The 14,053-nt window shown below is 41.3% G+C and overlaps 1 protein-coding gene across 6 annotated transcripts in view; it reads left to right on the top strand.

The window, feature by feature from the left end:
• Window positions 1-14,053, top strand: part of ITSN1 (intersectin 1) — a 219,024-nt gene that overhangs the window by 80,174 nt on the left and 124,797 nt on the right. For all 6 annotated transcript variants that reach the window (XM_019420251.2, XM_019420249.2, XM_019420250.2 and 3 more), the window contains exons 5-7: window positions 2,321-2,481; window positions 9,887-10,066; window positions 11,877-11,973. In XM_019420251.2, the coding sequence (XP_019275796.1) occupies window positions 2,321-2,481; window positions 9,887-10,066; window positions 11,877-11,973 (438 nt within the window). The remainder of the gene's footprint in view (window positions 1-2,320; window positions 2,482-9,886; window positions 10,067-11,876; window positions 11,974-14,053) is intronic.

Genomic DNA, 14,053 nt, shown 5'->3' with positions numbered 1-14,053 from the left:
CCATCAGAAAGCTTAGCAAAGGATGTGAATAACTGATTTATGTACGAATCCAGATGAGAAAGAAACATATGCAAAATGACTCTCAAGCTTACTGTCAGTGAGTGAAATTCAGACCCCACTGGTTTGCTGAAGGGGATCACTGGCGACAGGAAGATTGGGGTGTGCTCCTAGCTGAGGCAGAAAGGTGGTTTCTGTAGCCCATCTCCCACTTTGTGACTTTTTCTTATTTTCTTAAAGAATAGTGTCGACTCTTACAGCTTTTAACATTTTTAGAGATTTTTAAAAAATGTTTATTTTTTTTTTAAATTTTTTTATGTTTATTTATTTTTGAGAGAGAGACAGAGCATGAATAGGGGAGGGGTCAGACAGAGAGGGAGACACAGAATCCAAAGCAGGCTCCAGGATCTGAGCTGTCAGCACAGAGCCCGACATGGGGCTCAAACTCACGAACTATGAGATCATGACCTGAGCTGAAGTCAGATGCTTAACCGACTGAGCCACCCAGGTGCCCCAAAAATGTTTATTTATTTTTGAGAGACAGAGGGCACAATCAGGGAAGGAGCAGAGAGAGAGGGGGGAGCAGAAGATCCAAAGTGGGCTCCACACTGACAGCAGAGAATCCAATGCAGAGCTCGAAACCACGAACCATGAGATCATGACCTGAGCCAAAGTCAGACACTTAACCTACTGAGCCACCCATGTGCCCCCAACATGTTTAGAGATTTTTCATCTTTGTTGTATGTCATGCTTTTTATTGTGTTTCATGTTTGCTTCCTTGAGTTAACTTCAGTAACATGGGATTCTTTTCTATGAGACTTAATTTTCTTTTTGAGACGTTACTACATGTGGCTCATTTAAGATCGCTAGTCATGGCATTTTAACTGGAGTCGCTGGTCTTATGTTTTGCTGTCGCCAATAAAATTTTTCTTAAGATAGGTTTTAAAAAATAAATCACCCTAACACTTTTAATATCTAGACTAAAGGAAACGAAATTTGGGTGAACATTTTTCATGCAGAAGAGGATAAATTGTGAATATGCACAGTTGTGGTTTGCATAGTTTCCGGTGGCTATAGTTTCCTTTTCTTTTGCTTACTCTCCTTTGAGAGAACATACATTAAAGCTCATTGAGCCGAAACTAATGTGACATTGTTAACTCTACTTCATTAAAAAAAAGAAAAGAAAAGAAAGCGCTGACAGCTTGGAAACTGCTTGGGATTCTCTTTCTCTCCTTCTCTCTCTGCCCCTCCCCCACTTGCACTGTCTGTCTGTCTCTCTCTCTCTCTCTCTCTCTCTCTCTCTCTCTTTCAAAAATAAATACACTTAAAAAAAAGTTGAAGAGAGGTGCTCAGTTGGTTGAACTTCGGCTCAGGTCATGATCTGACAGCTCGTGGGTTCGAGCCCCACGTCAGGCTCTGTCAGTACAGAGCCTGGATCCTGCTTCAGATTCCGTGTTGCCCTCTCTTCTGCTCCTCCCCCGCTTGCGCTCCGTGTCTCTCTCAAAAATAAATAAGCTTTACAAATATTAAAGAAAGAAAGAAAAAATAAAAACCTGAGTAGGAAAATGCTCATTGCAAGTTATACTTGACCACCTGTGTCTGAGTACCGTTTGTAAATAATGAATACGTTTGGGAACTCAATTAATTTTCACAGCTTTAAAGGTATAGTAGAACTATAGTGTACCACACCATGTCATGTCCCCATGGTAGGGTTCGTCGAGGGGTTGGGGCTATCTAGTCGAGAATCTATAGAAATAAACTCTCTTTTCCTACTCCGCCACCCCAACATCTTTTTCGGGGAAACGCAGGGCTTGAATGCAGGACCTTGAGATTAAGAGTCGCATACACCAACTGAGCCAGCAAGCCCCTTCCACTAACATCTGCATTATGACATAATTCACACAGTAAAATTCCCCCTTTTAAATGTATAATTCACTGGTTTTTAGTGTGTCCACAGAGTCGTGAACCATCGCCACTATCTGATTTTGGAACATTTCCACTACCTCAGAAAGAATCCCATTAGATATCCAAAGTGCATATCCTGGCGTTTACACTGAACATTACCTCGTGTATCACATAAGTAAAGAATAACACAATAAAAACTGTTCTTACTTAGACACAAAACCTTGTCAGTATTCCCAGGTGGCTTCCTATAGCTTGGTAAACAAGTTTTGGTTTGGTTTGGTGTGCTTTGTTTTCTTCTGTTTTTTGTTCTCCCCGGGATTAAGGGAGCCGACTGTTTTGTTGTGTGGGTGGGAGTGGTGGTTATGGGAAGGTTCTTTTATGGTCGGAATCATTCCAAGCCCTTGGTGTTGGTTTGCAGGGCGCTAGCTGATATGAACAATGACGGGCGAATGGATCAAGTGGAGTTTTCCATAGCTATGAAACTTATCAAACTGAAACTGCAAGGGTACCAACTCCCTTCCACACTTCCCCCTGTCATGAAACAGCAGCCGGTCGCTATTTCTAGTGCACCAGCCTTTGGTAAGTCTGAAAAGGACTTGGTTCCTATATTTCATTGTATATTTTAAAAATAAATATTTCCCTTTTTTCCCCTTTTCAGTTTGTAGCCTTGTGAAATTCTAGGAACCTATTCTGTCTGAAAAGTGATGGTCCCGTGCAGGCAGATGGTGCTGGAAGAGAAGAAGCATGTTCACATTCACACCCTAGGATGTGTTAAAGAACAGAACTTCAGCTGAGTAAATTTGAAGACATAATGGGCTTTATTAAGTGGTTCACGTGTGGGGCAGCACTCATGTAGCAAGTAGAGGGGAAGGAAGGAGGGTGGGGCAAGAAAGTTGTTGGCACAAGAAAAGAAAAGATTGTATCTGGCAAGATCACTTTCCCTTGAGTAGAAGGCCAGGGGGTCTTATCAGGTCAATTATCTCATTCATCTTCCTTTGGGTGATGGACAGGGCCCATGGGAGAGATGACCTCATTGATTCTGATCAGAAGATTCTGGACCGATGGGTTAAGACTACGTTTCTGGGGCAGTTTCAGTCTGCCATTAGGTTGGGTTTTAAGCCCCAGATTTGGTGACTTGGCCTAAGTGACACCATTTGGGTCTTGTGGTTTTCTTTTTAACAGATGCTAGTAATCAAAATGAAAGCAAAGCTACAGAATGTCAGGGTAAAAAGAATAAACTTGCAGTCTGCTATCGCATCTTCTGCCTTTTTATTGCTCTTCATTCTTGACCCTTCACAATGCCACATGCTTCCTGTTGGCTTTCTGTTTCCATAACATTTTGATTTTCCCCTGTGCATAAACAGCTCCCTTGGATTATGGTATCTAGCAATGTGTTTTTAAATTAATGGTATTGAGACAATTGGCCACATTTAGAACAAAATGAAGCAGGAAACAAACATTATGTCAGTTAAAAACACAATTCCATAAAATGATACCCTTTAGCCATATATTTTTATTTTTTTTTAAATTTTTTTTAACGTTTATTCCTTTTTGAGAGACAGGGAGAGACAGAGCATGAGCAGGGGAGGGGCAGAGAGAAAGGGAGACACAGAATCTGAAGCAGCTCCAGGCTCCGAGCTGTCAGCACAGAGCCAGACGCGGGGCTCAAACCCACGAGCTGTGAGATCATGACCTGAGCCGAAGTCGGACGCTCAACCGACTGAGCCACCCGGGCGCCCCTATATATTTTTCTTAAAACCGAATCAGTAATTAGTTGACTAAGATCACCAACAGTCCTGATTTCTTCTCTGTTCTCACCTTAGACTTTAATTATTTACATTGATTTAAAGATTGCAGTAATCAGATCTAAAATCTGACTCATGAGAAAGTTCTTAGTTTAAAATTTTTTTTTTTTTTTTTTTAACGTTTATTTATTTTGGAGACAGAGAGAGACAGAGCATGAACGGGGGAGGGTCAGAGAGAGAGGGAGACACAGAATCCGAAACAGGCTCCAGGCTCTGAGCTGTCAGCACAGAGCCCGACGCGGGGCTCGAACTCACGGACCGCGAGATCATGACCTGAGCCGAAGTCAGCCGCTTAACCGACTGAGCCACCCAGGTGCCCCGAAAGTTCTTAGTTTAAACAAAGCACAAAAATTGTGGCTAGGGTTTCCCTTTCTTCCTCCTGATATATCTTATAGCAGGCAATAGGTGAAATAGGTTTGGGAGGGAGCAATCAATAGTAAGGCAGGTTGTCTCTGATACAGTTAATGATAAGCTGAGATAAATAAATGTTGTGGCTTTGCTTAATAGATTTGCCATTAAAAACACCTCTGAGCGTTGCCTTTCTCTTGAGGTTTAGCCACAAGACTGGTGGTTATAAGGCAAAAGGTGCAGGTCAAGCAAACAGGATAGCGACCCAAGGGAAGAAGGGAAAACTCAGGAAATCACACAGGAGCAAAGGCTAGGAAGAGCAGGGGTGAAGAGTATGGTCAGCTCATAGTGCCCGGGGTCCTTGGTCTTGTCCATTGTGTTCCCAGTCCTGATCCCTTAGTTAGCTGGCTTCTTTCAGTGGAAGTGGCTCTGAATCTCATGAAGGTCCCTGTAGCCAATGCTTGGTCAGGACCCATGGGTTAAAACAGCTAAAAGGTGTTTGGTTGTCTTTTGGCCTCCCTTCTGGGGCTGCAAGAAGAAACCTCAGAGGGGAGGAAGAGTCAAATAACCAGAGGCATCCCATTTCCTCTTTTTCCCTCAAACCCGGGGTCAGTAATTCTTCCTCTAACATTTAATATGTCTTCTCTTGTTCCATTCTGCAGCAGGACTTTCAACTCTAGAGGCATTGCTGATTTATTCCCACAAGGTTGCGGCCTCTCTGCCCAGGCGGTTTTACCGTCACCTAAGTAACCTGTCACTGCCTCTGAGGGTACCTGGGATCTCTGAGCTGCCATTCCCCAGTCCTGAGCTCTTCCCCCAGGCTTCCCCACTGCCTTTCTTTCCCTCCTTCCCATCACACCAGCATCCTCAGGAAATTAGTTTCAAGAAAGGAATCACCAGGGAATATCAGAACATGAGAGAAGTTAAAAGTACATTGTGCCCTAACCAGGCTTGCCCAGGTTAACTCAAAGATCTGACCTTTGCTAGTCTTTCTAGTTCCACCTCTCAGCTCGACCCCAGATAATTTTTTTTTTATACTTCTTACATGGCTACTTTTGAGAAGAAAATAATTCGTTACTACTATCATTTTCTAATTAATATTAAAAATTATCTGACCATGCATTTCCTACCACTTACATATTATACCTTCGCGTGTATTTTATTTGGTCACAACAACAACCCTAAAATACACAGAAATTATTAGGCCTGTTATGAGAGAATTAAGATTCTACGAAGGTGAACAGTTTGCTTAAGACCATATTTCTAGAAAGGGAGGTAGAACCTGTCCAAACATACAGTTTTTCCCTATTTACCTTCCCACTGTCATTATCACCAAACCATATGGGTGGCGTGGAACGTAACTGTTCCTGGGTTCATTGTCTGCGTGGGTGCTAAGACACATGTTAACATGTGCAACTGAGGCCAACTAGGGGTTGATCAACTCCCCTATGTGAAGGAGAGGAAATGGGGCACAGTGATACTGTGACTTGCTTAAGGACAGCCAGCTATATTCCAGGAAATTCTGTGAGTGTTCCTGGTATCTTCCCTCAGTGTGTTTGCACACAGCAGAATTCTTCTTTGACTCTGAATCCAACTGTTTCAGGGAGGGGTTATTTGTCTTTTGCTTGTTTATTTGCCAGATCCCATGGTTTTATTAGATCAAACCATTATTTTTAAACCCCAACTGTGTGTCCCTAGTTGCTAGGAACATGTTGGTGAACAAGATATCATGGCTCCTGCTGCTTTGAAGCTTCTCATGAAGCTGGAGAAAGCAAGCATATGGATGAATTATTTCAGGGCAAGATAAGAGCAATCAGTTCTATAAAACAGGGTAATAGGATAGAGATGGCTGACGGGACAGGTTGAGCAGGGCAGAATTCTCTGAAAGGAGATGACTTTGAGCTGAATTAGAGATGAGAGCCATGTGAAGGAAGACCTAGGAGAGAACGTTCCAGGCAAAAGGAATAGCAGTTGCAAAGGTCCTAAGGCAAAAATGAAGCTGTTTATGTGCAAGAAACAGAAATGAGAGCACTGTAGCTGGGTATTGGTGGGCCTTCAGGTCAGGGAGGTAAGGCAAGAGCCAGATGGTTTAGGGCCTAATAAAACCACTAATGAGTGAGAATCTTTTTTTCTTTCTTTTTTAAAAGTTTATTTATTTTGAAAGAGAGAGAGAGCACAAGCTGGGGAGGGACAGAGAGAGGGGGAGACAGAATCCCAAGTAGGTTCCATGCTATTAGCATAGAGCCCCATGCTTACAAACTGTGAGATCGTGAACTCACAAACTGTGAGATCATGAACTGAGCTGAGCTCAACAGTTGGACACTTAACCAACTGCGCCACCCAGGCTCCCCTCTAATTTTTTTTTTCTAAGTGCAGTGAAAAGCTACAGAGAGCTTATGGGTAAGAGAGTACATGGTTGGTAGACATTTAATTTTTTTTATAACATTTATTTTTGAGAGACAGAGCATGAGCAGGGGAGGGGCAGAGAGAGGGGGAGACACAGAATCTGAAGCAGGCTCTGAGCTCTGAGCTGTCAGCATAGAGCCTGACGTGGGGCTTGAACTCACAAACCACCAGATCATGACCTGAGCTGAAGTCAGATGCTCAACCGACTGAGCCACCCAGGCACCCCGTGGTTGACAGACATTTAGAAAAAATAATCTGTGTTATCTGAAGACTGGACTGCAAGGGGACAAGAGTAGAATCAGGGAAGTCAGTAAGGGGGTTTTTGCCATGGGCAAGAGGTAGTGGGGATTTAGATCTGGGTGTTAATAATCAATGTGGAAGAAAAATAAATCAAATCTTGGTAATGTTAAGTGTGAGGGGCCTAGTGCATTTGCAAGGAGGCAGATGAATCCATGGGTGTGGAACTCAGAAGAAGGATCTATCAGCTCTGGGAGAATTTGAGTATGGATGGCATTGAAATCCCTGGCACTGGATAAAATACCCTAGAATGTGCAACTAGAGTAGGCAGGAGACCTGGGAGCAGGCCTTGCTGTGCTGTGACATTTAAGGGTGTAGTAAAAGGGAAGAAGCCAGGAGTGAAATAGGAGAAGGTTGTTGTCCCATTAGCCAAGAAAACGTTTTTCAAGGAGGCAGAGCTCCCTTGTTGGATTTGCTTCTGAGAGATTGAGTAATAGGACAGAAAAATGATTGGATTTTACAAGATGGATTTGTATATGACCTTGAAAAGCAGTTTCATTGGAGTGGTAGAGACTCAAGCCTGATTGAAGGCTTGGAAAAGGGGAGAGTGCTACTGGAAAGGAGAGAGAAAGCTGGAGGAGCATGTTAGCTGAAGGCTGGTGTGTTTAGGATGAGGAGTGCTCCTGCATTTTTAGAGAAGTGAGGGAAAACCCAGTGGTTGAGGAGAGATGGAAAAATTTCAGGAATTAAAATTTAGCAGAGTCCAGAGAAATGATATCTAAAACATAGCCTCCAGTAGATGGATTTCTTTAGAAATATTTAGAAAATGTTCATTCAGAAAAGGTAGTCAACTGGTAAAAGGATGTTAGTCTTTGTAGTGGTTATTTAAAAGCTGGCAGAACAAGGCTTCCTCATGGGACAAGTCCCTACCCTGAGGAGAAATGACTGGGAGTCGAATCCAAATTGAGCAGGGCAGCAACACAGACACGAAAGAAGGAGAAGGTCCAGGCCAACGTGGAGGTGGAGGACAGAGGCTGGAAATCCCAGGAAGCAAGGCTCACATAAAAATGAGCCACAGGCAGTATCAGGCAAGGTCAAATCCCACACAAAGTTATTATTAGGAAAAGGAGAATAAAGTGCTGAATAACAGCTCTGTGGACAGTGAGGGCATCCCAGGAACCTACAATTTCAAAACAAGCTGAAAAATACTAAGAAAATGCCACAAGTCGTGAAAGACCAACACAACCAGAATTTTAAGGCCTCGGAAATAAGGCAACAGAACTCAGAAGAGAATGAGAAATAAAAGAAAAAGTCATTTCAGAACTGAAGACAAACCAGAAGCAGCACAAGAGATGCTATCAGAAGAGAAACAAGGTAAAAAGAGGAAGATTTCAAACATTAAGAAGAAATGCACAAGAGATAAAAAGGATTTGAGAAAAAGTGACCGATATTGAAGGCAAAGGAAAGTGAATGTATGGTAGTTGGGAGTACCTGAAGAAGGAAACCAAAGCAAGGAAAGAGAACAAATGGTAAAGGCTAGTTTAAGACAACTTGCTGGAAATAAAAGATTTGACACTTTATTGGAAAGAAGATACCATATGCTTGAGAATGTCAACCTGGAGAAACCAACACGAAGATAAATTCTGCAAAAACAAAAAAAATTATTTGGGTATATAGCAACGGAGTAATATATTTAGGATTATCGAAGAAAGACAAAGCCAAGAATTTTGCATCCAGAAAAACCATGCCACCAAATTTTCCAACTCTCCAGACACTAACTTATTTTTTTATGATTAATTCTGGTGGTAACTACTGGAATTAGAGTCAGATTCTAAGGGGTGAAGGGCCCAGTCCCACAAGGCTGCCCTCACTTCAGACTTGAGTCACAAGCCCTGAGTCGCTAGGGTACCCATACTTCTGTCTGACTTGACTACAAAGTCAGAGGCTCCCACACACCCTTCTTCCCCTTTCTGAATTTGCTAGAACAGCTCACAAAACTCAGAGAAACATTTACTTAGGTTTACTAGTTTGTTATAAAGTATATGACAAAGGATACATACAGATGAACAGGCAGATGAAGGGGTGTATAAGGGCGAGGCCCAGAAGGGTCCTGTGTGTAAGTGCTTCTGTCCTGACGGAGTTGGGGTGTGCCACCCTCCCAGCATGTGGATGTGTTTACCAGCCTGGAAGCTCTCCAAACCCTGTAATGTAGGAGTTTCTATGGAGGCTTCATTGCTGTGGTGTGATTGATGACATCCTTGGCCATTGACTAGCTCAATCTCCAGCCCCTGTACCCTCCCCTGAGGTCTGTGTGGAGGTGGGGAGGGGTGGGATGGGATTGAAAGTTGCAACCCTCTAACCATGCCTTGGTCTTTCCTGTGATCAGCTCCCATCGGGTAGGTATTCTGGGGGCCCCCAGCCACCAGTCATCTTATTTAAATACAAAAAGACTTTTATCACTCCAGAGATTCCAAGGGTCTTAGAAGCTCTTGTGTCAGGAACCAGGGACCAAGACCTAATACTGTGTAACAAAAGATGTTCCTATCAGTCAGGAAATCACAAGGGTTTTAGGAGCTCTGCCAGGAACCAGGCACAGAGACCAGATATATGTATCTTTTTATGACACAATATCACAAGTTCAGACAGAGAAACAAAAAAGAAAGGAAACATTGATCATTTTTCTTCATTCTTTGGTTAGAATCCTCTAACCAAGAGAAACTCCCCCATGAAAATGTTTGGTTACTCTGAGGTTGAATATGTAAAGGAAAGGCAGGATAAATGTTTGATTTCTTTTCCTCCTTTATTTATACTAGTTTTCAAAATAAATGGATTACCTATGGTGACCAATTAGGATTTTTTTCAATATAATTATGAATTCATAAATTTAATTCCCTCTGTAGCTTTCATTCCATTGCAGTTATTATTCTTATTGACCCTCAACTTTGGCCAGTAGATGCCTTTTCAAGTTGGATCTTGTGCCCTTAGGATGTGATTGATTCTTGACATAATTTTTGGTACTCTCCAAAACGATTAATGTGAATTTATATTATTTTTCTGAATTTCTATTTTAAATGAAAATATATTAGAGCTGGAAAGCGAGTTTCTGCCTCAAACACTCCTGGATTAATTGTCATTGAACGTGGAAAGGTGGTGCCATGTGACTTTTGCTGGGATTTTTTTCTTCCTAGGAATAGGAGGCATCGCCAGCATGCCGCCACTCACAGCTGTTGCTCCGGTGCCAATGGGATCCATTCCAGTTGTCGGAATGTCTCCACCTCTAGTATCTTCTGTTCCTACAGCAGCAGTGCCTCCCCTGGCTAACGGGGCTCCCCCTGTTATACAACCTCTACCCGCATTTGCTCATCCTGGTATGTGACCTGCTGAATCCACAGACTGACTTTTTACAACTTGTGTTTTACTCTTCGCTCTTGTTAAATCTTCTGTCATCACTCTCTGATTACATTTGAATGGCATTTTATTCCAGAGGAAGATATCTTCCTTTTTTTAAAATTTAATATCTCACTTTTTCCCAACACACTGAATAGGATGTGTTAGGCTAGAGAGAGGTAACGGAGAATGAAACTATGGAGCTCTGGTACCATTATGGACAAAGGTGAACTCAACAGCTAAAACCAAGAGCATAATTTCCTTTCAAGGGCTTGACAGGAGCGACTCAAGTTCGATCAGTAGTAGTTGAACATTTTCTCTTCCCATGTGTCAGTTACTACTTTTCTTCAGCTGCTATGAATTGCTAATAAGTAAGCCATTCCCTTAGGAGAATGGGGAGAAAAAAAGAACACAGCTATTTTTTTTTTTTTTTTTTTTTTTTTTTTTTTTTTGAGGAGGTGGAGTGAATCAGGAGGAAGGGGGAAGGAAGTTGATTAAATGGCTAAATACATTAAAGACGGAGTATTACCTGCTTGCTTCATTGATAGAAAGGATTAAAAAGTTCCTGGTGTAGTTAATTTCATTTTGAGACTTTATTTGAAGTCTTTTTCCCTTTAGTGAAAAGAAAGCGTAAACTGTAGATGTGGTCTACACATCTAATGAATTCTTATCCGGGGGTAAAGTATTTTTTTAAAAAAGTACTTGGGATATGTCTGTGTAATTCAGTAGCGATGATGGCCTGGATTTTAGCCATGGGTAATGATTATGTTTGAATGGTTATTTCTCTGCCCAGTTCCCTGGATTTATTCCATCTGTCAAGATCTGTCTGTAAGTTATAGCTAAAGAATCTAAAGGCAGCACTTTTTTTTTTTCTTTTTTTAAGATTTTCTTGTCCCATGTAGTTTACCTTTCGTATGTGGCCATGGCTATAGACATGATGGCAGCTGTAAAAGTTGTCGCAGTTACTTTTCAAGTAGCATCTGTGAATGCATGTGCTCTGTCTTGTTTTCTTTTGGGCTTAATAGCAAATGTTGCAAGACAATAGGCCAGGAGGTGGGGAATGTGGCTGAGACTCAGCGTTATTTTCCTGGCACCCAGCTAACCAGCCCTAATGGGAATCAGACACAAAGGCTGACCCTCCCTAGCATCCCATGCTATCTGGCCGGGACTGCAAGGCTGGGACCTTTTGTTTCTTTCATCTGGACCTAATACTTCTGCTCCTTTAGCACAGTTAAGAAAATGCCATCCTATGTATTTAAGCTGTTGCTTCTTTAACTATGGGAACAGATCCCGTAAGATGTGATACAGGGGCATCTGGGTGGCTAAGTCGGTTAAGCGGCCAACTCTTGGTTTTGGCTCATGATTTCACAGTTTGTGGGTTCAAGCCCTGCATCGGGCTTTGCGCTAACATTGAGGAGCCTGCTTGGGATTCTCTCTCTGCCCCTCCCCTGCTTGTGTGCTCTCTCCTCTCTCTAAATAAATAAATAAATAAATAAATAAATAAATAAATAAATTTACAAAAAAAAGATGTGATATGAAACTTTTAACAGAGTTATGGATTGTAAACATTACTACTTAGTAAGGTGATTTTCAGTAGGAATGAGTAAATCTAGAAAAAATTTTGGCAAGGGGCAGGGAGTGGAGGAAATCACTCTTTTTGAGTCCAGGGTAGTAAGGGAGGAATAATTTCTGCCTCAGATTTGGTGAGTATATATTTTAATTTTCACTAATAGGAAAATGTTTCTTTTCTTTGTAGGATTAAAATTATTCACCATTTATTTATTTTTACAGCAGCCACATTGCCAAAGAGCTCTTCCTTCAGTAGATCTGGTCCAGGGTCACAATTAAACACTAAATTACAGAAGGCACAGTCATTTGATGTGGCTAGGTAAGTGTGCTTATTTCTAAATGGGCATTGGATTAAAGCCATTATCTGATTAACATCTAAAACTGAAAGTGAATTAACTATGTTCTTTATTATCTTTTATTTTGTAGGATGCCAATAATTAGTTCTGGATAATGTTACTAGGTTTTATCACTTACATGTTGTAGAGACGACAAATAAAGAACATGACATTTCCTTAAAAAACTTTGGGTGTTCTTTTTTTAATAACAAAAACAAATAGCTACTAGTTTTACTAACGTTTAAAAATAATAAAATAGAACTCCAGGTAGGAGGGGGAAATTAACTCTTTTCTATTAACCCTTTACATATTTATAGAAAATTTTATATGAAGATTAGAGCCACAGTTGGCCTTATCTTTTATTCTATCTCAGATAATCTCATGGAATTTGCCCAAGATAACATAGCTCCTAAATGATAGAGCCAGGAGTTTAACTGAGTTCTTTCTGATTTTAAGGCATGAGTTCTTACCTGAAAGTTTGTTCTGAAAACTTCAGTTGATGGTGGTACACAGATACTTGTCTTCCACTCGTTAAGGTTTTATTCCTAAGACTCAGGAACATTGCTCAACATCTACTTGCCAAACACCTTGTTAATCCCATTCTGTGCCCCCAACCACCTGCAGTAGATACCGGCTCAGAATTGTGAATTAGGAAATAAACCCAAAGAAGCGATCATCCTCACTTACAGTTTACATTTTACCACAAGGTAGAACTGAGATTTAAACTCAGATGATCCAACACTGAGTTCCCTATTTCTTAGTCTTTCTCCTATACATGCTGAAGTTTTGAGTTTTCTGTGACTCTCCACAAGGGATTTTGAAATCTGCCTTAAAATTGATATGTGACTGGGGCACCTGGGTGGTTGGTTCAGTTGGTTAAGCATCCCATGACTCTTGATTTCGCCTCAGGGCGTGATCTCACGACTTGTGGGTTCAAGGCCCCCCACCCCCCACCCAGGCTCTGCCCTGATAGTGCGGAGCCTACTTGGGCTTTTCTCTCTCTCTGCCCCTCCCTCTCTCTCTCTCAATATAAATAAACAAACTTAAAAAGAAAACATTAAAAAATTGATTTGTGCCATAAGAATGAATAAGTAATCAGTATTAGCGAACCGTAATGTTATTAAGGCAACTGGTTGTGGGGGGGTCAGATTGGTAGTCATCTTTTTAGTAATTTCAATTTCCAGCAAATTTGTAGAATGTGGCATCTAATTTTTGGTTACCTGCTAATGAGTTTTTAGTCCCTTTAAGTTTTCAGGGAAGTCTCAGCAGAAAACTATGACTTGATAAGTGTAATCTGGGGCAGCTTCTGTGTGCAACACCCTATATTCCTGGGGTGCAGGAGAAAGATAATTAGCTTTTGACAAATAGGCAAGAGTTGGAATCAGCATAAATTAGTTAGTTTAAAATGAGAGGGCTGTTGCGGAAGTACTCACAGCAGAATCGACCTTGGTAAGTGTTTTTTATTAAGAAATTTATAATAGTTGAAAACGTGAATGTAATTAGGTACTCTTAAAGTGCTTGGGAGCCGTTTACAATGCATTATGAAGTATATGTTGTTAAGTATAAGTGCATAGGTAACACATGTAAATGATGACTGAGAGGTTCAATTTATGATTAAAACTTTGCTTTTACATATGAGGAATAGATATCTTTGTTGAAATGAAAGGAAATTGCAAATGGGTTATTAGTTACAATCTGTTCTGGAAGTGAAATGCCATCTAGAGCTTAGCCATTGTGTTTAAATTGCCCTATTTAGACACCAGACTCTAACAAGCCATAGGTACCAATGTGATACTTAACTCGGGAACAACTCTGAGGACCTCGTCACTAAGGAGGTGTAGACCCAGTTGACTCCTGGCAGGGGTTTTCTTGGGTCAGGCTTGCTGCACATTGGCAAGAAAAGGTCAGCACTTGATTGCGCTTAAAGAAAGCAAAGCCCCTTCCATTACCGCCCCACTGATTTGCCGTGACCCTGGAAATGTTCTGTTCTCTCTGGGCAACTCTCCATTTGTGGGAATTTAAACTTCCCAGAATGAAATGATTTCCCTTCATTAAGAACTATAT

This window comes from Panthera pardus, unplaced genomic scaffold, assembly GCF_024362965.1.
Source record: "Panthera pardus isolate Hobbes unplaced genomic scaffold, ASM2436296v1 HiC_scaffold_16, whole genome shotgun sequence".
In the NCBI taxonomy this organism is placed as follows: Eukaryota; Metazoa; Chordata; class Mammalia; order Carnivora; family Felidae; genus Panthera; species Panthera pardus.
Note: the sequence above shows the minus strand (reverse complement) of the source record. Positions and strands in the feature narration are given on the sequence as shown.